We start from the raw sequence: 25393 nt of genomic DNA, 5'->3' as shown, positions 1-25393 counted from the left end.
ACTCGGGCCCAAGGTCGCTGTGTGTTTGTTGTCTGTAGCTGGGGCCAGGGCTTCCACTACAGGAGAGAAGGCCTGCGCTGGGGTTAGAGGCGGACAGATGGATCCCATCTCTCTCCCAGCTCCAGCTCTGTCTCCTTCTCTTAGCAAGTTCCGAACTGGGCAAGAACTTGAAGTCCTGAATCAACCCTACAGAAGGTGACAGGTCCACGGACAGCTGAAGAATGCAGGACCCGGAAACCGGGGTTCCAAGCCAGCTCCACTGAGCATTTCTTTTCTTTTTTCTTATTTGAGAGTCAGAGAGAGAGACAAATAGAAAGCACGAGTAGGGGGAGAGGCCAAGGGAGAAGCAGACGCCCTCTGAGCAGGGAGCTGGCTGTGGGGCTCGATCCCAGGACACTGGGATCACGACCTGAGCTGAAGGCAACCAGGTTCACCGAGCCACCCAGGCACCCCTCCACCACGCATTTCCACCAGACCTTGAGAAGGCCCCTTAAGGCTGAAGCTGTTTGTTTACCTCTCAACTGAAAATGCTACAATGCTACTTCTACTCCACAGTAGTCGGGGATGTCTTAAATAAGATGACACTCAAAACTGGGCCGCCTGGGTGGCTCAGTTGGTTAAGCGTCTGCCTTCAGCCTGGGCTGTGATCCCAGTGTCCTGGGATTGAGCCCTGCATCGGGCTCCCTGCCCAGTGGGGAGCCTGCTTCTCCCTCTGCCTGCTGCTCTCCCTGTTAGTGGTCTCTCTCATGTTCTCTCTCTGACAAATACATAAATAAAATCTTAAAAACAAACACTCAAAACCCATGAACTCTTTCTTGCTTATCCTTGCCATCACCAGCGGAATTAGTACTGTTGTGTGGAGGCCCAGAGATGGACCTTGCTAGGGCTCTGGGTCACTCTGTGGGTTTTTAAACACTGTACCTCCTCAGCCTTTGTTTCTGCAGTAGCGGCTTTGTCTGACTTTCCAGCTCGGGCTTCCTCTTCCCTCCACCCATTTCCTGTCTCCCCCTTCCCTCTGCAGCTGAGGTACACAGAGCATCAGCTTCCCCCTCACAAACCCCAACAATGCTCTGTGGGCTCCCCTCCCCCAGCCTGCTCACTAAGTGTAAGCTCCAGCGGTGGGGACTGTGACACAGGGAGGCGGGAGGAGGCGGGGGTGGGGGGGCAGGCCCAGCTCTGGTGCCTCATAGAGCCACGCAGGGTTCCTCATAACACCGGTGACCTGGCACCTGGCCTATGATGGCCCCACCCCGTCAGCCTGGTCCCAGGGGAAGGGAAGATTCTTGGCCTGCTCACTGCTTGTGACAAGGTTCCTGTCTCCCGTCTCCTGTCTCTGACAGAAAGTCCTGCCAGTCAGCTGCCCGCACCTGGGTGCCCGGGCAGGAGTGTTTGTCTGTCTCCCACCTGTTTCAGGCCCTGATGGCAGGCCCGACATTTCTAGCAGGGGCTGTGGCTTGTCTCTCCCTGAATGAGAAGTCTCCCCCTGATGAGTGGGTGTTATCCTGTCTTCTGCCCACAACAGGGGCTGTTACTTGGTCGTCTTGAAGCCACAGGGTTGTCCTGCCTGCTTCCTTAAACAGCTTGCTGTCCAGCATGCCGTCTCTCAGAAGGGTGTTAGCTACCCTCTGACTCTTGCCCTGAGATGACATGACTATCGCTGGGCAGCCATCCTAGCCTGACCTCTGACTCTACCATGGGGTGTTCAGCTCTCCAGCTGATTAGCAGAGATAGTGTTCTCTCCTCTGACTCTGGAGTGGGGTTACCTTTGCCCCCTCTAGACTGTGATGAGAGGGTCACTCCGCTTTCAGACTGTGACAGCAGTGCCACTTGCCTGCTTGCCCCTTGCTCACTGGGGTATAAAGGCTGCCCTTGAATCTCTTCTCCAGGTGCACCGTGGGGGACAGGAGGGAGGTTCCAGCAAAGATCCTCTCAAAAAAAAATCCTCTCTTCAGCCCCAAGTGCCACCCTGAGGGTGGCCTGGAGATCTCTAGGACCATCCCCCCCAGGGGCTGATGAGTGGGGGGCTATGGCAGCAGGAAGCTTGGGGTGCTGGAGGCTTGTGGTTGGGTTGCTGGGGCCCATTTGGCTGCGGAGCCCTCAGGAGGAGGCAGGAAGTCAGGGTGGGACGTGGGCGGGCTAAGACAGGCGGTGGCTACCTCAGCGAAGGGAGCTGAAGCTGTGTGTGAGCTGCCAGGCTAGGCCAGGAGGACCATGTGAATGGGGCCGGGGGCTCCTGGGCTGGGCAGGTAAGGAGTTCTGGGAACAGGGGTCTAGGACTGTGGGGGGGTGGTGCCTGACAGGGGGGGCTGCATCCAGGCATGGGGCTGGGCCCCTGGGTATTCAGCAGCCCTACAGGCTGGGGGAGAGAAAAGTCTTGCTGGAGGCCAGGTGGGTGGCAGGCGATGCAGCTGATAAGAAGTAGCCTTACCTGCATAGCCGTTGGCTCTCACCCCTGCCACACTGTCTGCCACTGGTCCCTACCTCACTGGGAGCCTTTTCTGGGAGATCTGGCACATGGACTGTTACATATGAAAAGGCCTTCAGAAATCCCCAAGTCCAGGGGCGCTGCCTTCAGCTCAGGTCATGATCTCAGGGTCCTGGGATCAAGCTCCACATCCGGCTCCCTGCTCAGCGGAGAGTCCGTTTCTCCCTCTCCCTCTGCTTCTGCCCTCTGTCCTAACCCCACTTGTGCTCTCTTGCTCTCTCCCTCTCTCAAATAAATACACAAATAAAACCTTTAAAAAAGAATCACCAAGTCCAGTCCCTGATCCCACGATGGATGAACTTCCTGAGGCCCAGAGAGGTCAAGCCCTCCCTCCCTGCAGTCACTCAGCAAGGCAGTGGCAGAGCTAGTCCCTTGGAGAAGGTGATGGTCTAGGCTCGGACTCCCCCACCCCCATCCGTGGGGCAGGATGATGGTCAGGCTTGAGTCGGGGACCCCAGGAATCCTAGTGATTGCTGGGGCAGACCCCAGTGACAAGACTCTTCTGAGAGAGAGAGAGAGAGAGATTGAGAGAGAGAGAGTAATCACTCAGAACATCCGGAGGGACACGTGAGACGTGATTTTAGCCTCGGTGACCAGCGGTGCTGGAGAAGCAGAAGTGTCTTCTGTTGCAAGCGGATGGATATGGGAGGGCGTGTTTGTTATCTGGGATGGGGCCTCCAGGGCGGAAGTATCTGACCGGAGGCTGGAAAGTTGAAGGACGCAGAGTGGAAAGGGTAGGGCAGAGGAAGGGCTATTTTTAACCGAGACAGGGGTGCAGTTGGCCCTGGGCGAGGGACGCCTGCACTTCCATCTGGAAAGTTGCCATTCCTGCTCCTGCCGTGTATCAGAGGAGGCCACTTGGTTCCTCTGGCTTCACCGCCCCCCGCCCCCCAACTGTATGCGTCAGTCCAGCTGGTCTCTCTGATCGCTGCTTCAAACCCCAGGAAGGCAGAGGCCAGGAAGGCATAGTCAGCTACCTGCCCACCCCCTCACCTTCTTCTGAGCCATCCGTTTATGGGGGGGCATCCCCATGTGAGCCAGACTTTCCAGGTTTCCCTTACCCTACCCTGCGCCATTGGAGTTTTTCTTGACACGCAGTTTCCACCCAGTCAGCATGTGCCAGCCTTTCTCTTGTCCCCAGGTCCAAGGCCTGCAGCCTTTTGTAGGGGCCAGAGAACACATTGGCTCTCCATGTGCTTCTGGGGGGCTCCTTGGCACCCTGGACCTGCACCCCTCTCCTCCAGCATGTGCTGACAGATGACTCAGGGTCCCTTGCCCTCATGGCTCAGGGACGGAGGTTCTCCTCAAAGGGTAAAGGGCCAAGTGTTGGGGCAAGAGAATGAGGCGAGGTTCTCAGGGAACAGAGGACTCCCCTCTGGTGATCCGGAAGGCTCACAGATCTGACTGGAAGTCAACACAGTTCTGAGAAGGACAAAGGCCCATTTTGGAAAGCATCTACAACATGAGCCAAGGTCACTGTCCCTGGTTTCTGTTTCTTGGGTACCATGAAGACAGAACAAGACCAAAGGCCAGAGAGTCAATGGGTATTGTGTAGTGCAGAGAACACGGGTTTCAGGGTCAGGCTGACCCAGGTACAATTCCGGTTCTGCCATTTCCTTGAACAGTATTGACTTCACCTCCCCAGACTCCAAACTCTATGAAGAGGCAGTCATAAATCTTTCCCTTGCAGATTGCGTGTGGAGACTTGGGTTGTGCACCGGGTCGTACCTGATGCACAGTAGGTCCTTAACAGAGGTTAGGCAGCCCCTCCTCCTGTAAATGGTGCACCAAAGGGAAGGCTGTTCACCACCCAGAATGACCGGTACTCAGCACATTGGCCAGGCAGCGTCCCCGCCTCAGCACCCTGGCCGGCCAGCATACCGCTCATCCCCTCACACTTGTGGTGTGGTTTTGCAAATGAGCTTGTTTCCTGTATATAGTGGGTGTGAGAATTCTAGGCTGAGCCACAGGGTCTGCCTTACAGGAGAGTAACACACACACACACACACACACACACACCCATACACCCATACCCTATCCCAAACACCAGACTTATCATCAGAAAATGTCTGTGTGCAGGTATGGACAGAGGCAGAGACAAGGTCTACACACGCGACACACACTGTATCTTACGAATCCAGAGCCTGGGGGTGTGTATGGATTCACATACATCTTCAACTTGGCCTTGAAGTCACCAACTTTAAGTTGGTGACTTCAAGGTCAAGCTCAGTTCAGTGAAAGCAATGCTGAGGGGAGCTGGGGGTGGGGGTGGGCTGGGGGAAGGCAGGACCAAGATACCATGGGGGGATGTGGCCTCCAAGAGCAAACTTCGGCGTTGGTCTGAATGTAGCTGGTGCTTCATTTCCAATGCTTGTTCTAGAGAACACCTGTTCCATGAGGCATCTGGAAAGAGAATGGTTCTGGGGACAAACCAACATGGCCTCCGCTCCAGACTGGGCCATATTAATTTCCTGGTCAATGTCATCAGCTGGTTAGCACTCTGAAAATTCCCCCAGAGAACGGGCCTGATCGATTCTGTCTCATTGGTATTTCCCAAACTTCTTTGGTCACAGAAGCCTTTTTTCCTGGATGACCCATTCATTGCACGCCTACCTTTCCTGAGACAAGGCGAGGAATGGAAGGGTAAGCTACGCAATGACTCCTCCACAAACCATCCTGTCTCTTGGCAGAGTTTCTGCGTTGGTGGCAGTTTGTTGTTTTTTGTTTTTCAACTACAAAATTAGCACATGACTGTCGTTAAAAATTCAAACAGTACGGAGGCATAAAAAGAAATATAAGAAACACAGCCCCCTCCGGTCTCACTTCTGGGATGTGTTCACTGTGAACAATTTGTGAGCATCCTTCCAGATTTTCCTATGGAAGGTGGCTGCAAAGTGTAGGAGTTAAGAGCCCCGTGTCTGGGGGCAGAGAGACCGAGGTTCAGCTCGCCACTCCACCACTTACTTGTTTGTTATGAGGCCTCAGACAAATCACTTCACCCTGTTTGTGCCTCAGTTTTTGCATGTGTAAAATGGGGATAATAGTAGTCTTTACGTCATAGGATTATTATGAGAATGACATGAAAACATGCAAATAAAAGCTTAGCCCAGAACCTGGCTGCAAAGAATCCCCAAATATACACATTTGAATGCAAATAGGCTTCTATGCTACATTCTGTTCTGTAGCTTCCTTGCCATGTTTTTTGTGTTTTTTTTTTTTTTTTTTTGCTTGCCATCTTATATCCAGGATGTCTTTCCATGTCAGTACATGGAGATGGACCTCATTTTTAGTGATTTTAGCTTAACATCAGCTTGGTAAATGGGCAGCGGCGGCGATTTTGCAATACTACTTCCTGACAAGTACTGCTGTTTTGTGTTCCCAGTGTTGTGAGTCACAGACATTACCAGTCACTGAGCTGAAGACAGACCATGACCCCTGATGAAAATGGAGGGACCTGCCAAAAGAGGTCAGGGCCGGGGGGCGCCTGGGTGGCTCAGTTGTTAAGCGTCTGCCTTCAGCTCAGGTCATGATCCCAGGGTCCTGGGATCGAGCCCCGAATCAGGCCCTCTGCTTGGCAGGAAGCCTGCTTTTTCCTCTCCCACTCCCCAGGCTGTCCTGACAGAGTGTCCCCTCTGTCAAATAAATTAAATCTTTAAAAAAAAAAAAAAAGAGGTCAGGACCAAATGGACAGGAACCTGTCTATCTGCTCAACCTCTGTGTCCCCCACCCTAGATCAGAGCCTGGCACATAGAGGTACCCGTTAAATTTTTGTCAGTAGTCTGGCCAGTTAGGAAAATGGTGCCTCCCCTAACTCACCAACAGAGGTCTAAACCCAAAGGTCTGTCTCACATTGCAGCAAGTCCCAAAATACGGCCTGTGCACCTCTACCGTGGAGTGATTTTAGGGGGTAACGAATGTGAATTTACATATGACATTATGCGCTTGTTTTAATGGATCCTGATTTCTATCTCTGGCTGGTGATACTGGTTTTCCATTTAGGGTAGCAAAGTTTCCATTTTAGGTAAATGTATTAAAGGCGAAAAGGTGGTCTGTGAAAGTGCCCAAAATCACAAAGGAGAATGAAAATGATTGATAACGGCTAATGTTAACATTTGGACTGGAAAATGTTTAAGGCCGGTGCAGGGAAATGCTCACGCTAGCCTCAAATAGCAATTAGACTTGACCTTTAAACAACAGTGGGTTTGCGCTCTGACCACACGTAGTCGAAAATCCACATAAAACCTTTGACCGCCCAAAAACTTAATGACAGTTGACCCTTGAATAATGTGAGGGTGTAGGGGTGCCGACTACCAGCGCAGGCAAAAATCCATGTATAACTTTGATTCCCAAAAAAGCTTTACTAATAGGGTACTGTTGACCAGAGTCTTACTGATAAAGTAAATAGTTGGTTAACAGATAATTTGTATATTATATGTCTTATATACTGTATTCTTAAAGTAAGCTAGAGAAAAGAAAAGAAATGCTATTAAGAAAATCATAAGTGGGGGCGCCTGAGTGGCTCAGTGGTTTAAGCCTCTGCCTTCGGCTCAGGTCATGATCTCAGGGTCCTGGGATCGAGCCCCGCATCGGGCTCTCTGCTCAGCAGGAGCCTGCTTCCCCCTCTCTCTGTCTGCCTCTCTCCCTAGCTCTGATTTCTCTCTGTCAAATATATGAAATCTTTAAAAAAAAAGAAAGAAAGAAAGAAAGAAAATCATAAGCAGGGCGCCCGGGTGGCTCACTGGGTTAAAGCCTCTGCTTTCGGCTCAGGTCATGATTTCAGGGTCCTGGGATTGAGCCCCACATCGGGCTCTCTGCTCGGCAGGGAGGCTGCTTCCCTCTCTGTCTCTGCCTGCTTGTGAGCTCTCTCTCTGTGTCAAAGAAAGAAAGAAAGAAAAGAAAGAAAGAAAGAAAGAAAGAAAGAAAGAAAGAAAGAAAGAAAGAAAGAAAGAAAAGCATAAGGAAGGGGCACCTGGGTGGCTCAGTTGGTTAGGCACCTGCCTTAGGCTCAGGTCATGATCCCAGCGTCCTGGGATTGAGTCCCGCATTGGACTCTCTGCACGGTGGGGAGTCTGCTTCTCCCTCTCCCTCTGCTCTTCCTCCTGACTTGTTCTTTCTTTCTCTTGCCCTCTTTAAATGAATAAATAAAATCTTTAAAAAATATATTTAAATTAGAAAAAAAAATCATAAGGAAGATGGAACACCTGGCTGACTCAGTCAGTAGAGCATGTGCTTCTTGATCTCAGGGTTGTAGGTTCGAGCCCCATGTTAGGTACAGAGATTACTTAAAAAGAAGATCTTAAAAAAGAAAGAAAGAAAAAGAAAATCATGAGGAAGAGAAAATACATTTATAGTACTCTACTGTAAAATATCCACCTGTGAATGGAACCACAAGACACAAACCCATGTTGTTCAAGGGTCAACGATGTTCTCATTTATTTAGCTATTGGCAGGTACTAAGCACATGATAAACAGTTTATGGGATCATCTGTATCTCCCAGGTAATGCTTACAGCAGCCCTACCCCACAGGTCCCACTTTATTTATTTATTTATTTTTTAAAAATTTTATTTACTGGGCACCTGGGTGGCTCAGTGGGTTAAGCCGCTGCCTTCGGCTCAGGTCATGATCTCAGGGTCCTGGGATCGAGTCCCACATCGGGCTCTCTGCTCAGCGGGGAGCCTGCTTCCCTCTCTCTCTCTCTGCCTGCCTCTCTGTCTACTGTGATCTCTGTCAAATGAATAAATAAAATCTTTTAAAAAAATTTTATTTACTTACTTAGAGACAGAGAGAGAAAGAGAGAGCGAGCACAGCGTGGGGAGCAGGAGGCAGAGGGAGAGGGAGAAGCAGGCTCCCTGCTGAGCAGGGAACCCAATGTGGGGCTCGTACCCAGGACCCCGGGATCATGACATGAGCTAAAGGCAGACGCTTAACCGACTGAGCCACCCAGGCTGTCCGCCACCCCCCAGCCCCCCAGAGAGGTTTAGTAACCTGCCCTGAGGCCCTCTGCCAGTGAGTGCCTAGGGATTGACAAGGATATGGCGAACTGAGACCCCATGACTGGCAGACTTCCAGAGACTTGAATAAAGCTTCATGGCTCGCCAAGCTGTAAGTAAGGCTCTGTCCATCCTGATAAAACCATCATGTCACAAAATGCGCACAGAGGTACACAGGGATCGGACTCACTAAAAGGATTAGAGGTACATACAAGTTACTGGTTGGAGGGCCTCTACCCCAAATACCAGCTTTAGCATCATTGCTCTGTAACCCACACTTCTGGCAATAATTAACTAACAATCAGTTTTATGGTTAAGATACTCAATTTTGTGAGAATAAATCTACCTTGTTTGCATTGAAGAGAAAGCTTACCTTTTTGTTCTCTATGGCTAAAAGGGGGGGGGCGGATTATATCACAAAGGAGCACGTGAAAAAGGAGAGAACTCAGGACACATCCCTCTTTTACCCATTAAAAATTATTTATCATGCCCGCCAACCCTGATTCTTGAGTACCATGATGAGGGATCTGTGTGGACTGCCTTCACAGCCAAGGCTCTTTATTGAACATATACAGCTTTGCTGACAACCAAATCTCGGCCCAAGTAAAAGGCCAAGAAAGTGTTTTAAATGATTCTCGACAGATTTTGCCACAAAACGGCCCAAGGTACCACAGTGGTTCTGCCGCACGATAGCCTGCCTGCTCTTGGCTAAGAAACGCAGGTTCTTGGCAAGAACCTGGCACACATTATGGACAGAATGTTCGGTAAACGAATAGCTTTACAGCTGAAGGGAGGAAAAGTATTGTTGTTGTTATCGTTGTTTTAAAGGGGATGAAACACATCCTAGGCCCAGCTAGGCAAGAGAAAGTCTGGAGTTGATAGAAGTGAATGAGTTGGCAAGAGTTGGAACTCATGATGATATCAACGCTAAACAGGTCTGGGTTCAGATGATCCAGGCCAGGAGCTTTGGGTAGCTTGGGATTTTCGATCGGTTCTACCAAGTGAGCAGGGCCACTGCGTGTGTTGGGCTCTATGCTGAGGGGCACCAAGTGGTGGGGGCTGAGGTCTAGCCCTCACTCTACTCTCTGAGTTTGAAACCCCAGGGAGGGGTGGCTCTTTATAATTGGCACAAAGTGCTCTGTGGACCACGGGCAGCTCTGAATTTTACCGAGAACAGTACAGACCTTGGTCAGAGGAGGTCTAGATCTCTAACATTCTTTTTTTTTTTTTTTAAGATTTTATTTATTTATTTGACAGACAGAGATCACAAGTAGGCAGAGAGGCAGGCAGAGAGAGAAGTGGGGAAGCAGGCTCCCTGCTGAGCAGAGAGCCCGACTTGGGACTCCATCCCAGGACCCTGAGATCATGACCTGAGCTGAAGGCAGAGGCTTTAACCCACTGAGCCACCCAGGCGCCCCTCTAGCATTCTTGCTATTGACCATGAATTCCTGAGTTGGAAGAAGAAAATGTCCTGTTTCATTCACCCCAGAATCTGCCTTCGCTGCTTGTTCTGAGAACCCTGGGGATTCTCTGGATCTGTTTTTTTCTTCTTTTTCTTCCTTTTAGACAATGAAACATTTATGTATTTCTTAAAAAGACATTTATATATTTATCTGTTTGAGAGAGGGAGAGGGAGAGAGAATGAGTAGGGAGGAGGGGCAGAGGGAAAGGGAGAAGCAGACCCCCCACTGAGTAGGGAACCCACCTGCAGGGCTCGATCCCAGGACCCGGGGTCATGACCTGAGCTGACTGAGTCAGAGGCCTAACCAACTAAGCCACCCAGACACCCATGACAACGTGACATTTATATTAAGCTTTAATTTTGATTTTCTTTCTACTGACCTCATTTGTCAACCTGGTTGGATTATTTTGGCTACCAGTAATCTTTGTTACACTAAGACGAGAAGGATGGGACACACATTTTATATAAATAGATATATCCATCTATGACCTCACAATTACATAGGGACAGGCACAAACTATAAATCCCCCCATTCTGTTACACAGCCATCTGCATATACGACCTCAGACAAACCCACGGGCATGCGCACAAAAGCACGATGCTCGCTTAATCATATGCCTTCATATATACAGACCTGCATTCACCTGTCCGGTAAATTACATTCAGAAGCATCCAGTCTAGGTGGAAGGAGCATTGTCTTGGAGGAAAAGGCCTCTGTTAACAGCACAATGATCACAAAAAACTTTTTTAGGATTTTGTTTATTTGAGAAAGAACGAGAGCGAGAGAGGTCACAGAGAGAGAGGGAGAAGCCGACTTGCTGCTGAGCAGAGAACCTGATGCCAGGCTCAATCCTAGGACCTTGCGATCATGACTTGAGCCAAAGGCAGCTTAACCGACTGAGCCACCCAGGCGACCCATGATCAAATTTTTGATGAAGAGTGCCATCCACCCCCCCCACCCCCCCAATTCCGCAGCCCCCCCCCCACCCCTGCCTCTCAGGCCTGCTGCTCTGCCCGTTTCCTCATGACTTCTCAGGATCCTCCACTTCCTTTGGACTTCCCAGGGAGTGAAGAGTAGAGGAGGATACCTTGATGAAGGAGTAGGAAACTGATTTGAGTTTCACCTCTGCCTAGAGCCCTCATGTGCTCTTGGGAAATTCACATAACCTCTCTGATCCCCCAGCTTCTCCATCTTTAAAACAAAGCTGGTAAATTATACTGGTGCTTCTAAACTCTTGCCTCCCAGACTCCTTGGGCCCTTCTGCTGTTGTACTCCCCACCCTCCTGGGTCATGGATCTCATGATTTTGAAGTTTCTGCCTACTAAACTACTTTGTTTAAGTACTCACTTTCATGTTATCTAATTCAAATTTTAATCAGAGACTATCAGTATGCATTGAAGAAACAATAACGTAATTTATTAAACTAAGAAACAAATTATAGTACAATTTCCTTTCAGGTTTTTTTTCTAAAAGATTTTATTTATTTATTTGACAAAGATTTTATTTATTTATTTATTTTATTTATTATTTATTTGACAATAAGATTTTATTTTATTTATTTATTTATTTATTTATTTGAGAGAGAGAGATCACAAGTAGGCAGAGAGGCAGGCAGAGAGAGAGGGGGAAGCAGGTTCCCTGCTGAGCAGAGAGCCCGATGCAGCTCTCAATCCCAGGACCCTGAGATCTTGACCTGAGCTGAAGGCAGAGGCTCAACCCACTGAGCCACCCAGGAGCCCCATTCCTCTCAGGTTTTTAAAAAATACGGAAATAACCTGCAGGCCTCCCATGTTATCCTGGGGCCTCCCAGGAGCATGGAGCCCTGGTAGCTGGGAGCCACTCACCAAAATCTTCTCTGGCATTCCCGGATCCTAGGGTCTCATGATGGCTGCCAGGCCCTATGCACCACAGCTCACACTTCCGTAGAGGGCAGGATCTGCTCCCAGTAGCTGGAGGGCTCCAGGAGCGCACAGCCAGCCACGGAGAAAACACTAGGGGTCAGATTCCCAGAAGAGTTAGAGTTCCTTTCGGCTTAATCAAGACACAGCTTGACTTTTTCCTCATTCTTGGCCCCAGTCTTTAGGAATGTCAGGTCCTCTCTGGGAGGCCCAGATTTAGTCCAGGACATAGGTCTTGTCTGCATGCAGTCCTGGACCCTGGCCGTCTCTCTACAGTACAACCAACCTGTGATCTTCATAGGCCCATCTGAGGGTCACAAACAACAGGATACTCACAGCCTCACTCGATAGCTCAGCTCATCTTAGGCTGTTTCCAGATGGTTCTCAATGCTTCTCTGGAGGCTTTTGCTGCTCATAGTTCTTAGCCATAATAAAATTAGGTGTCAGAAAAGCCATTTGCAGGGATGCCTGGGTGGCTCAGGCAGTTAAGTGTCTGACTCTTGTTTTCAGCTCAGGTCTTGATCTCAGGGTCCTGGGATCGAGTCCCACATCAGGCTCTCTGCTCAGCAGGGAGCCTGCTTCCTCCTCTCTCTCTCTCTGCCTACTTGTGATCTCTGTCAAATAAATAAATGAAATCTTTAAAAAAAAGGATTTTATTTTTATTTATTTATTTATTTGTGTGTGAGAGAGAAAGAGATAGCACAAACAGGGGGAGCGGTAGGCAGAGGGAGAAGCAGGCTCTCCACTGAGCAAGGAGCCCAATACGGGGCTTGATTCCAGGACCATGAGATCATGACCTGAACCAAAATCAAGAGTCAGATGCTTATTAGCCAACAGAACCACCCAGGTACCCCATAAATAAAAAAAAATTTTTTTAAGCCATTTGCATCCACAGATGAGTGTTTGAGCTAGCTTTCTTAGATGTCTCTCCCCCACACTCCAGGACTCTTAACAGTAGAGGGGAGAGTGAATGTGTACCCTTTTCCTTGAAAGTCTCTTGATTTGGCTTAAAATTCCATGTATTCCATTCCTTGCATTTTCCTCTATAATAGATCTATGTTTAACTATATGACTAAGGTCAGATAACACTCACGTTCTAGGAAGATGTACACCCATGACTTCTGGTACCCATGATGGGTTCTGAGTATCTCAGTTTAAGAAACATGAATTTCTTTTTTTTTTTTTTTAAGAAACGTGAATTTCTAATAAGGAGAATTATTTACCAATTCCATTTTCCCACCCTCCCAAAGTAGGTGCTGGGAGGGCAGAATGAGCAGTGGTGAAGTCTTTCTAAGCTCTAAACTAAGCTAATATTTGTGTAAGCTTATGAGAAAGGGGTGACACTCCTCACTAGACAGGAAAGGAAAGGGAAGCTTGGGAAGAACGGTTTCAGCAAAGTCATACAGTGAATGTCAGAACCGGGGTTTGAACTTAGGTCTCTCCAACTTTGAGGTCGGCCCTTGAGTCTTTTTTCCTTTTTGAATTGAGATGTAATTGACATGTGTCCTTCAGTTTTGCGACCCCCCAAATCTCCAGTACTCCCTACTTCCACTTGGTCCCAGCATGGATTAGTATCTCTAGCTTTGTTCTGTCCCAAATAGGTTGTGTGAATTTAAACTTTAAAATATTTATTTATTTATTTTTAGGGAGAGTGTGCCTGAGCCAGGGGAGAAGCAGAGGGAGAGAGAGAGAGAATTCTAAGCAGAGTCCCCACTGAGTGCAGAGCCTGTTGCGGGGGGGTGGGCTTGATCTCACAACCCTGAGACCTGAGCTGAAACGAACAGTCAGACGCTCAACCAACGGAGCCACCCCGGTGTCCCCTGTGAGCTTAACTTTTTTTTAAGATTTATTTATTTGAGGGCATGGGAGGGGCCAAGGGAGAGGGAGAGAGAAACTCAAGCAGTCTCTGAGTTGAGTGGGGAGCCCCACAACCCCAAGATCAGACCTGAGCTGAAACCAGGAGTTGGACGCACAACCAATTGTACCACTCAGATGTCCCTGCATGAGTTTAGTTTTAAGCAAGTCTTTTTGGGCTTCTGTTCGCTCCTCTAAAATCAGAAGTTAGACTTGGTGATGTCTTTCTTTCTTTCTCTCTTTCTTTTCTTTTTTTTTTTTAAGTGGCCCCTCCCTCCCTTTTAAATATTTTATTTATTTGACAGAGAGAGACACAGGGAGAGAGGGAACACAAGCAGGGGGAGTGGGAGAGGGAGAAGCAGGCTTCCCGTCAAGTAGGGAGCCCGATGCTGGGGCTTGATCCCAGGACCCTGGGATCATGACCTGAGCAGAAGACAGATGCTTAACGACTGAGCCACCCAGGCACCCCACACTTGGTGTTCTCTAAGACTCTGGTAGATGGGAGCCTCTGTACATGAACCCTCCACATACCAACATTTATTAATGACAAGTAGTTCTGGGTGCTGGGGTATTCAGGCAAATAACCCACAGCTTCTGTTCTGAATGAGCCCCCCATCTCATCAAGGGGAGAGAAAGACAGTGGGACTGACCCATAAATCCATCTAGTCATGGCATTCAGTGTTAACTGACAACTGTGTCTGAGTAGAGTGTTGACAGAGCAGGGTATTGGGAGGGCTTCACGGGGGGAGGTGATATTTGAGCTGAGCCTTAAAGGTTCAGTTAGTTCAGTAGGCGGACAAGAAAGCATTCACGGTAGGGGAGCCACATGTGCAAAGGCATGGAGTAAGAAAATAGTATGAGGTGTTTGGGAAAGGCAGAGGTAGCTCAGAATGAAGGGGTGTGTGTGTGTGTGTGTGTGTGTGTGTGTGTGTGTGTAGGATAGTGTGGAAGTGGATTTGATCTTGATATTAAAGCGTCATGGGGGAGCACCTGGGTGGCTCTGTCAGTCAAGCGTCCGGCTCTCAGTTTTGGCTCCAGTGGTGATCTCAGGGTCGTGGCATTGAACCCTCTTGGGCTCTGAGTTTGGCAGAGGGGTCTACTTGGGATTCTCTCTCTTTCCTCCTCTCTCTCTCTCTGCCACTTGCGCATGAGAGAGCATGAGTAGAGGTGGAGCGGCAGAGGGAGAAGCAGACTCCTCATGGAGCAGAGAGCCCAATGGGGACTTGACCCCGAGACCCTGAGATCGTGACCTGAGCCGAAGGCAGACGCTTAACCACAGAGCCACCCAGGTGCCCCAGTAAGTTTTTTAAAGGGTCATGGGGTGCCAGGGTGGCTCTGTCGGTTAAGCATCCGACTCGATCTTGGCTCAGGTCTTGGAATGCAAAATTGTGAGTTTGAGCCCCGAGTGGAGCCAACTTAAAAAAAGAGGTCTTGAATGGTAAGTTGAGTTTTATCTGAGGACTAGTGCTTTCTAAGCGGTTCTGAGGAGCAGCCCTAGGGAAGGGGGTTTCTCAGGACTCCTAGGGGCTTCACAATGACGTCTCCACTCTGTTTCAGGCAGAACAGCCCCACGTTTACTTGCTTTATCTATTAGGTTCTGCTTGATTTCCATCTGACAAAAAGTTTCCATTGCTTAAGCAAACAAACAAAAAAGTTATGGCCAATAGCAACACTGAAGGGTTTTCTGCTGGTGAGAATCAGAACCCTCTAAAGGAGATTTGCTCTGGGAAAAGTTGGGGCCTGACTCTGACATTAGGGAGCAGGACCCTCTTATTCAGCTTCCTTGGCCAGAGAGGGGAGTTGTAAGTAGGAGGTGGGGCGCACACACCTCTTTGGTAGGGAAGGAACAAAATTTAGGGCTCCCCCAGGGCCTGGGGAAGTGTTGTGTGATCTTTAGTAGGTAGTCCTCCAACATGGGGGATGGGAGGAAAGAGAGGGTTGGTGGAGAGGCAGGAAGTGGGCAACTAGGCTAACAAAGGTATCTGTGGCGGTTTGCCCATCCCAGGTGGGAGGGCGGGGCCTAGGGCTCAGTGGGGGCCCATGTGTGACTCTACTTGTGGCCAGGGGGTCTCAGAGTGAGCACCAGTAGGGAGCTCCTCACCAGACCAGCTGGACCCATTTCAGCTCTTCTGTGGCTGGTGGATGGGGGATGGGGACCTGACAATCTTAGGTACTTCTGGAAATTCCCAGGGCAAGGCCCTAGGATGTCTGATGTTGGGGAAGTAGATCTTGGGGGAGCCCCTTCAGCCCCCTCTCCATTGCCCCAGGGACCATGGGCTGTAGCTGCAGCTCAAACTCTGAAGATGACTGGATGGAAAACATCGATGTATGTGAGAACTGCCATTACCCCATAGTCCCACTGGATGGCAAGGCCACGGTAAGAGGCAAGACGGGGGACTTGGTGAGGGAGTCGGGTGGAGTATACAAGCCAGGAGAAGGAAATGGACCACCACCGAAATAACAGAGTGGCCCTTTCTCCTTGGAAAACAGAAAGGAAAGGAGGTCCAGAGAGGGGAAGAGAATCTCGTGTAAGTTGTTGGCGAATGCAGAGATAAGACCCAGCCAAGCTGGAGAAGCAGAAATGGGGCGGTGGGGAGGGGAGCCAGAATTGGACTCAGTCTCTCACTCTCTGACCCCACTTTCACTCCCTCACCCCACAGCTACCCATCCGGAACGGCTCTGAAGTGCGGGATCCACTGGTCATCTATGAAGGCTCCAACCCCCCAGCCTCACCATTGCAAGGTGACCTCACAATCAGCAGGGCCTGAAAGTTAAGGGGCCCGGATCCTTGGCTGTTGGCCTCCATCTCCTATTCACTCTCTGCCGTGTCTTGCCTCTCTTGCCCCCGGTCTTCTCCGCTGCCCTGTAATTCCTGAATTCTGTGTTCTCAGCCTAATCCAGGCAGGTTCTCCCTGACGCCCTCTGTCTTTCCAGATAACCTGGTTATCGCTCTGCACAGCTACGAGCCCTCTCACGATGGAGACTTGGGCTTCGAGAAGGGTGAACAGCTCCGTATCCTGGAGCGGTGAGTGCCCCCTCCTCGCCACCCATCCTTGCCATGGGAGGGAGCAGGGATCCCCCGCATCGTGGTCCCCGACAGGCTTGCAGCTGGCGCCCTTAGGACAGAATGGGAGGCTCCAGGGTGCTGGGCTAGAGGGTGGGGTGGCAGGGTGTAACGGGGGCTCTGAAGGTTTCCAGCCCAATCCAAGGCCAAGGAGACCCCCCCGACTGGCTCTGTCGCGCAGGAACGGCGAATGGTGGAAGGCACAGTCCCTGACCACCGGCCAGGAAGGTTTCATCCCCTTCAACTTCGTGGCCAAAGCGAACAGCCTGGAGCCCGAACCGTGAGTGGGGACCCCCCGTGACGAAGGGTGGGAGCAGAGGCTGGGTGCTAGGGCTGGTGGCGAGTGCTTGAGGGCGACGGAGGCGGAACTGACCAGCAACAGACGACGGCCTTCCCTTGTGCCTTGCGCAGCTGGTTCTTCAAGAACCTGAGCCGCAAAGACGCTGAGCGGCAGCTCCTGGCGCCCGGGAACACGCACGGCTCCTTCCTGATCCGGGAAAGCGAGAGCACCGCCGGTGAGCGGCTGGGCGGGGCCGCGGGCGGGGCCGTGGGCGGGGCGCAGCGCGGAGGCCTGAGCCCCGCGATCCCGGGGAAGCGGGGCGCGGGGACGGGGATTTGCTTGAGTTCACCCACTCTTTCATCCAGGATCGTTTTCACTGTCCGTGCGGGACTTCGACCAGAACCAGGGAGAGGTGGTGAAACATTACAAAATCCGTAACCTGGACCAAGGCGGCTTCTACATCTCGCCCCGCATCACTTTTCCTGGCCTGCACGAGCTGGTCCGCCATTACACCAGTGAGCCCTAGCAGGAGCCCTTCAGACGTGCTCGCGGGGCTCCTTCACCTGTGCCCTACCAGCCTGCCTCCCCTAAGTCCCTCTCAGGGGTACCCTCCACCCATCTCAGTATACTCCTTCATTCCCCGCAGTGGGCAAAATGCGGTACCCGACAGCCCAGGTGTCGGGTGACAGCCCCACACCTCCCCCGCCAGTCCATTTCCCCTGGACGGGGACTTGGCCCGGCGGGGACTCAGTGGGGGCACCCGAATCCGCCGTATTCACGGCCCTAATCCTCTCCCTTGTGCTCGCAGATGCTTCGGACGGGCTGTGCACGCGGTTGAGTCGCCCCTGCCAGACCCAGAAGCCCCAGAAGCCTTGGTGGGAGGACGAGTGGGAGGTTCCCAGGGAGACGCTGAAGCTGGTGGAGCGGCTGGGGGCTGGCCAGTTCGGGGAAGTGTGGATGGGTGAGTGAGGCCCTCCGCGACTGCGGGAAGGGGGAGAGGGGAGGCTTCGGCTGAGGCCGCGAGAGTCCCGAGACGGCGTCCGGGCCGCTACCTGGCGCCGGGTGCTCGCGCTCCCAGTGATGCCTCGATCCCTCCGCGCCCCAGGGTACTACAACGGGCACACAAAGGTGGCAGTCAAGAGCCTGAAGCAGGGAAGCATGTCCCCCGACGCCTTCCTGGCCGAGGCCAACCTCATGAAGCAGCTGCAACACCAGAGACTGGTCCGGCTCTACGCGGTAGTCACCCAGGAGCCCATCTACATCATCACGGAATACATGGAGAACGGTGGGTGCCGCCACTACTATCGGCCGCTGGGGGGCGCTGCCACCCCCCCGCCCCTGATAGAAGATGGAGGAGATCTGCCTTTTCGCCTGGCTCAGGGTTTCTAGTTTTCCTGGGCACCTAAAGACTCACCACCAGGGACAGGAAGAGGGTGTGATGTTCGAGCTTGTCTGGGAGCCCAGCCTAAGGTGGCAGGCTCCGGAAGAGCTCTCACTTCTCATTTTCTCTGGCCTTTTTCAAAGGCTTAAGATCAAGATCTCAGGATTCGTGTGTGTGTGTGTGTGTGTGTTTAAGATTTTATTTACTTATTTGGCAGAGAGTACAAGCAGGGGAAGAGACAGAAGCAGGTTCCTCACCCAGCAGGGAGCCGGGGGCTGGCTTGATCCCAGGACCCTAGGATCCTAACCTGGGCTGAAAGCAGATGTTTAACCCATGAGCCATTCAGGTGCCACGGCCCCCCCACCCCCCCACCCCGGGGATGCTTGATTTCAAATGTGTGGGTCTCTAGCCTTATTTCTCTCTTCCTTTTGGCCCTGACCCTTGAGAGGGCAGATCTGCCTCAAATCTCTCTTCTTCAGGTCTAAGTGAGCCCTTTGTCCTCCCTTGGACTGATTGAGAGCACCCAGGAAGGTGGATAGAAGTTTCTAGCCCCCCCAAAAAAGATTTTAGGCCCAGCTTTGTCACCAATTTGCTGTGACAGGCCAAGTCCTTGTCCCATCTCTGGTGCTCATTTTCCCCAAGTATAACATCAGAAATCTGAAAGGGCTCACCCAGAAATAATTTAGAGTAGTCATTACAAGCTCTAGAATCTGACTGCCTATGTTAGAATCTTGCCTTCACGATTGTGTGGCCTTCACGGCTCTCTGCTGTGGTGTCCTCATCTGTAAAATGGTGATAATAATGCTATAGTAACTTTCTCATGGGGACTTTGTGAGGATGACAGAGTCAGTGTACACAGAGCAGTTAGAATAGTGTCTGCAGTGTATTTACTGCTCAGCAAGTTTGTTGTTATCTGGCTCTGATTCTTTGGTAGTATAAGAACTGTCCCTCTTCCAGGAAGGGAAGAAGGCTCCTAATTGGCTATTGGATTCTGGAAGTAGCAAATAGGTTTTACCATGTGGACCAAGTTCAAGTGGTAGCTGCTTAGAGTGCTGTGTTGAGGAGGATTCTGAGGCTCATTGGAAATGAGTGCTGGGATTGATTGGCAGCATCTACCATGGATTTGATGCGGGAGTGGCAGTACATGCCCATGTATTTGCTGTGTCTGGGGGAGCCTTTTATCTTTGGTAACTAATTCAGCCCTCGTAGTAGGGAAATTTAGGTTGTTGCCACCTTTACACAGGGTTTTAATCTCTTGAGAAGTCACTAGCTCTGTTCCAGCAGCTGTCATCCCTGGTCTTCTCCTAGTTACCCTCTGCTTCCAGATGTGGTCCCTCAGCCCCCCAGGCAGCTCTTCCTATGCTCCATTCAATATCTTTGGCACACATTTATCACTGCTTACTTTGGGAGGGACACTGAGAGAATGGATGGACAAAACAAGGCTCCTGCTTTCAGGGGAACTGCATTTTAGTTATGTGGCACAAACTCTAGGAAAACCAGAGTTTTGCCACAGGAGAGTTCCAGCATGTCATGGGAATGTAGATAATGATGCGATTTATTAGGCCTGGTAGGATCTAGAGAGCCTTCCTAGAGGAATAGTCTAGCTGGGCCATGAAAGAAAAGACGAATTTTTAGCAGGCAGAGACGGGACAAAGAGACTTTGGGGTGAGACCCCAGTGGTCTATATGAAAAATTTCAAAATTATCTAGGGTTGGTGAAGTGAAAGAAGCAGGAATGGGGGAAAGAAGAAACTGTAGTATGGACTGTGCCAGAATTTGGACACCCGGCTAAGGAGTTTGGATTTTACCCCATTGGTGACAAGAAGTTTACCAACTTCTCCAAGCCGGGAAAAGCCTTCATATGTCCTGGGTATCTTCACCCTGAACGCACACTTCTTCATTCTCACCCCTTACTCTCCTTTCTACATGTCAGACACTGCTTCTAGATAGCCAGTTAGAGGAGAAGGGTCTGGGAGCTTTCTTTCTTTTTTTTTAATAACACATTTTTCTTTTTTAAAAAGATTTTATTTGACAGAGAGAGGACAAAGTAGGCAGAGTGGTCGACAGAGGGAGAGGTAGCAACAGGCTCCCCACTGAGTAGAGAGCCTGATGTAGGGCTCAATCCTAGGACCCCATCCTGACCTGAGCTGAAAGCAGACATTTAACTGACTGAGCCACCCAGGCAACCTGTCTGGGAGCTATCTGCTGGGACATCTTGAGTCAGCAACTTTTGCTTCTGCTCACAGGGAGCCTGGTAGATTTCCTCAAGACCCCCCCAGGCATCAAGCTGACCATCAACAAACTCCTGGACATGGCAGCCCAAGTAAGGAGACTGGGGAGGCGCTGGGCAGGTGTACAGCCCAGTGAGGTAAGGATATTCGGCCCAGGGCTGCTGACCTCCTACCTGGTCTTCAGATTGCAGAGGGCATGGCATTCATTGAAGAGCGGAATTATATCCACCGTGACTTGAGGGCTGCCAACATCCTCGTTTCTGACACCCTGAGCTGCAAGATTGCAGACTTTGGCCTAGCACGCCTCATCGTGGACAACGAGTACACAGCCAGGGAGGGTAGGTGTGGGATATAAGGGAATTCTGGGGCCTGTAGGGTCTGGCCAAGCAGACCCAGGTGACCTCTCTCTGCCTCCCTCCAGGAGCCAAGTTTCCCATTAAGTGGACAGCACCAGAAGCCATTAACTATGGGACGTTCACCATCAAGTCGGATGTGTGGTCTTTTGGGATCCTGCTGACGGAGATTGTCACCCATGGCCGCATTCCTTACCCAGGTCAGGGCCAAGGGTAGGAACTGAAAGAGTGATGGGGAAGAGTAGCCCATGCATGTCTGTCCACTCACTTCATCTGTCCCTGGTTCAGGTTCTGAATTTTCCTAGCTGCTTTTCCTATATTCACTCAGGACTCCAGAATCCCCAGTCAGGTGCCACGTCTCCTAGGGCTGGCTTCTGTGTCTGTCTCGATCTCTCTCCTCCTTTAATAATCCCAGCTCTTAAGTCCTGACACGGGCAGCCTAGGATGGTAGGAGAGGATCTGACTTGGGAGGGAAAAGGCCTGCCTTTACTACCAGATCTGCCACTTATGCTAACTTTCTGTTTGGGTTTGATCAGATCATTCTTTTTTTTTTTTTAAGATTTTATTTATTTATTTGACAGACAGAGATCACAGATAGGCAGAGAGGCAGGCAGAGAGAAAGAGGAAGGGAAGTAGGCTCCCTGCTGAGCAGAGAACCCAATGCAATGTGGGGCTAGATCCCCACCTGTAAATTATGAAGTTAGAACAGTATCTGGCTCATACTAAGCACTCAAGAGTGTTAGGTTTTATTATTATTATTAATTTTTAAAGATTTATTTAGTTATTTGAGAGAGTGAGAGAGCAGGGGGACGGGCGAGGGAGAGGGGGAATCTCAAACAGACTCCTCACTGAACACGGAGCCAACACCGGGTTTGATCTCATAACCCTGAGATCAAGACCTGAGCAAGTCGGACACTTAGCCGACTGAGCCACCCAGGAGCCCCTAGGTTTTATTATTAATCATCACTTTGGGCAAGTGACTTCACCTCTCTGAGCCTCAGTTTCCTGATATGAACAAAAGAGACTATTTGTGAAATAGCTTGACTCCCAGCAGGTGCTCACTAAGCACTGACTTCTGTGCCTTCTGGAACTTCCCACGTAACAAATGAGAGAGACATATAAATGACTAATTCCTACCCTCTCCCATCCCTTCCTCTAGCCTCTGGACACAGTCCTTTACCCCCGAATTCAGCCAAGACAGATGGAATTTTTTGAAAGGAACTTGCTAGGAAGTTCTGGGGAAAGGAAATGGAACACAAAGACAGGGGAGAGGTCATGGAGCACAATGGCCAGAAATGCAGAAGCTTCCCACACCCCCAGAGCACTATGTACAGAATTTTGCTCCTAGAAAGGTAAAGGCACCTTAGTATCAGGTGAGAGCCTGAAGGACTTCTCTTCCCAGGACTGGCCCTATCAGAGAGTCTAAGGGCACCACAGGGGCGAGAACCACGCTCTAGTCATCCAGTCAAGTGTCCTTACTGCTCCTCCACTGTGCCCACAGAGGTGAACCCATAGAGAATTTCTCTGTTAGAAGAAAAAAAAAAAAAAAGCAGGGGCTCCTGGGTGGCTCAGTGGGTTAAACCTCTGTTTTCAGCTCAGGTCATGATTTCAGGGTCCTGGGATCAAGCCCCACATTGGGCTCTCTGCTCAACACAGAGCTTGCTTCCCCCTCTCTTTCTGCCTGCCTCTCTGTCTACTTGTGATCTCTCTCTCTGTATTAAATAAATAAAAGTCTTTTTTTATTTAAAGATTTTAAAAAATTTATTCATTTGACAGACAGAGATCACAAGTAGGCGGAGAGGCAGGCAGAGAGAGAGGGGGAAGCAGGCTCCCCGATGAGCAGAGAGCCCGATGCGGGCCTCGATCCCAGGACCCTGAGATCATGACCTGAGCCGAAGGCAGAGGCTTTAACCCACTGAGCCACCCAGGCACCCCAATAAATAAAAATCTTAAAAAAAAAAAAAGAAGAAGAAGAAAAAAAAAGTGGGGCGCCTGGCTGGCTCAGTCAGTATAGCATGCAGTTCTTGATCTTGGGCTAATGAGTTCAAGACCCACACTGGGCATGAAACCTATTTAAAAACAAACAAACAAACAAATAAACAAATTAATTAATTAATTAAAAAGATGAAAAAAGCATTGAAAGCATGAGGATAATTGGCAACTGACACGTGACTTCAGGGTTAGGGAGATAATGGGGAGTAATGGGTCCTGGGTGAACTTGCATTGCCACTAAGACATAGGAACTCCCAAAACAGATATTTTCTCTTCTTTTTTTAAAAGATTTTTAAAAAATTTATTCATTTGAGACAGAGAAAGAGAGTGAGTGTGAGCAGGAGAGAGAAGCAGAGGGAGAGGGAGAAGCAGACTCACAGACTCCCCGCTGAACCGAGACCCTGACACAGGGCTCAGTCCCAGGACCAGAAGATCATGACCTGAGCTGAAGGCAGATGCTTAACCATCTGAGCCACCCAGGTGCCCCCAGACCTCTTCTTTTTCAAGAGAAGCCAAATCTTAGAATTTTAAGAAAATTTCCTATATCCAAATATTGATGATTGATTCAAATTGTTTAAAAACACAGCAGGGTGCCTGGGTGGCTCAGTTGTTTAAGCATCCAACTCTTGATCTCAGCTCAGGTCTTGATCTCAGGGTCTTGAGTTCAAGTCCCGCATTGGACTCAAACTGGGTGTGGAGCCTACTTAAAATAATAAATAAAATAAATAATAATAAATAAATATAAATAAATAAAAATAAAAACCCAATAGGGGTCAAACCAAAGTAGGTCTATGGGCTATATTTAGGCTGGGTGCAGACAATGGGTTTGCATCCTTGACTCTAGCCATGGCGTTTAGTTCCCTGGTCTATGTCCTCTGATTTCCTGAATTTCTTAGTTTTAAGGGACATGGCCCCCAAATTATATAATCTGGTTCCTAGAGGGATCTGGTGAATCTACCTTATGTGGGGTCTGCTTTGCTGGTTTCCAGGGCCCACCTGGCATCTCATATGCCTGTTCCCCAAACCAGAAAATCCTCACCCCTGTGCTGTCTGTAGGCTCCTGTCCTGCTCTGGGGCCTGACCACCCCATATTCCACCACCAAATCATCATAATCACAGATATTCTTCATATAGCATCTCCTCTCCAGGCCCTATACTTGGTGTTTTACAAGAACTGTCTCCTCAAATTTTCATAACAGCTGTATGAGGTGGGAGCTACTCTTAGGTCCATTTCCCAAACGAGGAAACTGAGGCCCAAAGAGGGGAGATGGCTCACCCATGGCCTCACAGTCATCACGTACGTGTTATTAAGTGCTTAAGCCACAGCCGACACTCCAAGTGGCGTGACTGATGTCTGGCTGGTACCCGAAGCACAAGGCCTTAGTGTTGATGCCGACCGAGATCCTTTCCGATCGGTGCTCACACCGTGCCAGTTAAATATTCCGAACATCACCCCTGCCGTGGGTATCGGAAGCTTGGAGCCTTGATATCGTCTCTCCCATCAATCTCTAGGGATGACCAATCCTGAGGTGATTCAGAACCTAGAGCGAGGCTACCGCATGGTGCGACCTGATAACTGTCCCGAGGAGCTGTACCACCTCATGATGCTTTGCTGGAAGGAGCGCCCGGAGGACCGGCCCACCTTCGACTACCTGCGCAGTGTGCTGGAGGACTTCTTCACGGCCACAGAGGGCCAGTACCAGCCCCAGCCCTGACATACCTAGCAGGCCGGGCCCAGAGCCCTTCCTCCATCTAGCCCACCTGGCTGGGGGAGATGCAGTTCTTGTGTCATACTGATCATACCCGTGTTGCCTATGCACCTACGGACTCTGCGTGTGAATCCCGCCCACGCGTGGCAGGGCCACTTCCTGTTGTCTTATACAGGCCTCTGTAGCTGTGTGGGTTCTGTGCAGGTGTCTTGTACGTGTGTGGCCTGGGTATATTGTGTCTTGGGCACCTGTTCAAGTTGTCCCTTTGTGGGCCTTTCTACTTCCCAAGGCGACCGGAGAGAAGAGTGACGCCTGTGATTGACACTGGCTTCTGCTCACCCCCTTTCCCTTTCCCCGCCCATCAAGAAGCTTCTTGAAGGCTGGGACCTTATCTGATACCTCTGTGTGCTCTCCTTGGAGCCTGGCACACATTAGGAGCTCAATAAATGACTCTCTGTTGATGAAGATTACATATCTCTCAGCTCCCCATTCACTCCCATCTACACTTCCTTGGGAGGGGGAAGTGGGGGTTCAGAAGATGGAAAATAAGTCACCCTGAATTGGGGTGAAAGATGGGATGAGGGGTTGTCTGAACTTTTTCCAGCTCTGCTGATTTGGGGGGATAAGAGGAAGTTCCTACACCTTGCTGGGTGGGCTCTTTGAACTCCTTCAAACTCCCACCTGAAAGGAAT

The 25393-nt window shown here is 50.2% G+C and overlaps 1 protein-coding gene across 5 annotated transcripts; it reads left to right on the top strand.

The window, feature by feature from the left end:
• The first annotated feature begins 2109 nt into the window (after positions 1-2109).
• Positions 2110-25181, top strand: LCK (LCK proto-oncogene, Src family tyrosine kinase). 5 transcript variants are annotated; one of them, XM_080802930.1, is made up of 14 exons: positions 2110-2246; positions 5059-5128; positions 15960-16069; positions 16353-16434; positions 16627-16717; positions 16938-17036; positions 17168-17271; positions 17402-17551; positions 17845-17997; positions 18142-18321; positions 20663-20739; positions 20832-20985; positions 21069-21200; positions 24505-25181. In XM_080802930.1, exons 3-14 carry the CDS (start codon positions 15965-15967, stop codon positions 24705-24707), a joined length of 1530 nt encoding a protein of 509 aa, XP_080659056.1. In that variant the 5' UTR covers positions 2110-2246; positions 5059-5128; positions 15960-15964; the 3' UTR covers positions 24708-25181. The 5 variants fall into 5 exon arrangements, with proteins under 5 accessions (XP_080659056.1, XP_080659055.1, XP_080659057.1 ...); XM_080802928.1 differs by lacking the exon at positions 5059-5128 and adding an exon at positions 5868-5951 and having other exon boundaries at positions 2139-2246; XM_080802929.1 differs by lacking the exon at positions 5059-5128.
• The last annotated feature ends 212 nt before the right edge of the window (positions 25182-25393 follow it).

The sequence above is a fragment of the Martes martes genome (assembly GCF_963455335.1).
Source record: "Martes martes genome assembly, chromosome: 4".
Lineage (NCBI taxonomy): Eukaryota > Metazoa > Chordata > Mammalia > Carnivora > Mustelidae > Martes > Martes martes.
Note: the sequence above shows the minus strand (reverse complement) of the source record. Positions and strands in the feature narration are given on the sequence as shown.

Excerpts from the sequence above, each read along its gene's own strand:
- LCK (XM_080802928.1), top strand. The coding sequence starts at position 5,924 with ATGAAAATGGAGGGACCTGCCAAAAGAG. Across the intron at positions 17,037-17,167 it reads AACAGCCTGGAGCCCGAACC|CTGGTTCTTCAAGAACCTGA; the intron begins GTGAGTGGGGAC and ends TGCCTTGCGCAG. Across the intron at positions 17,998-18,141 it reads GTTCGGGGAAGTGTGGATGG|GGTACTACAACGGGCACACA; the intron begins GTGAGTGAGGCC and ends TCCGCGCCCCAG.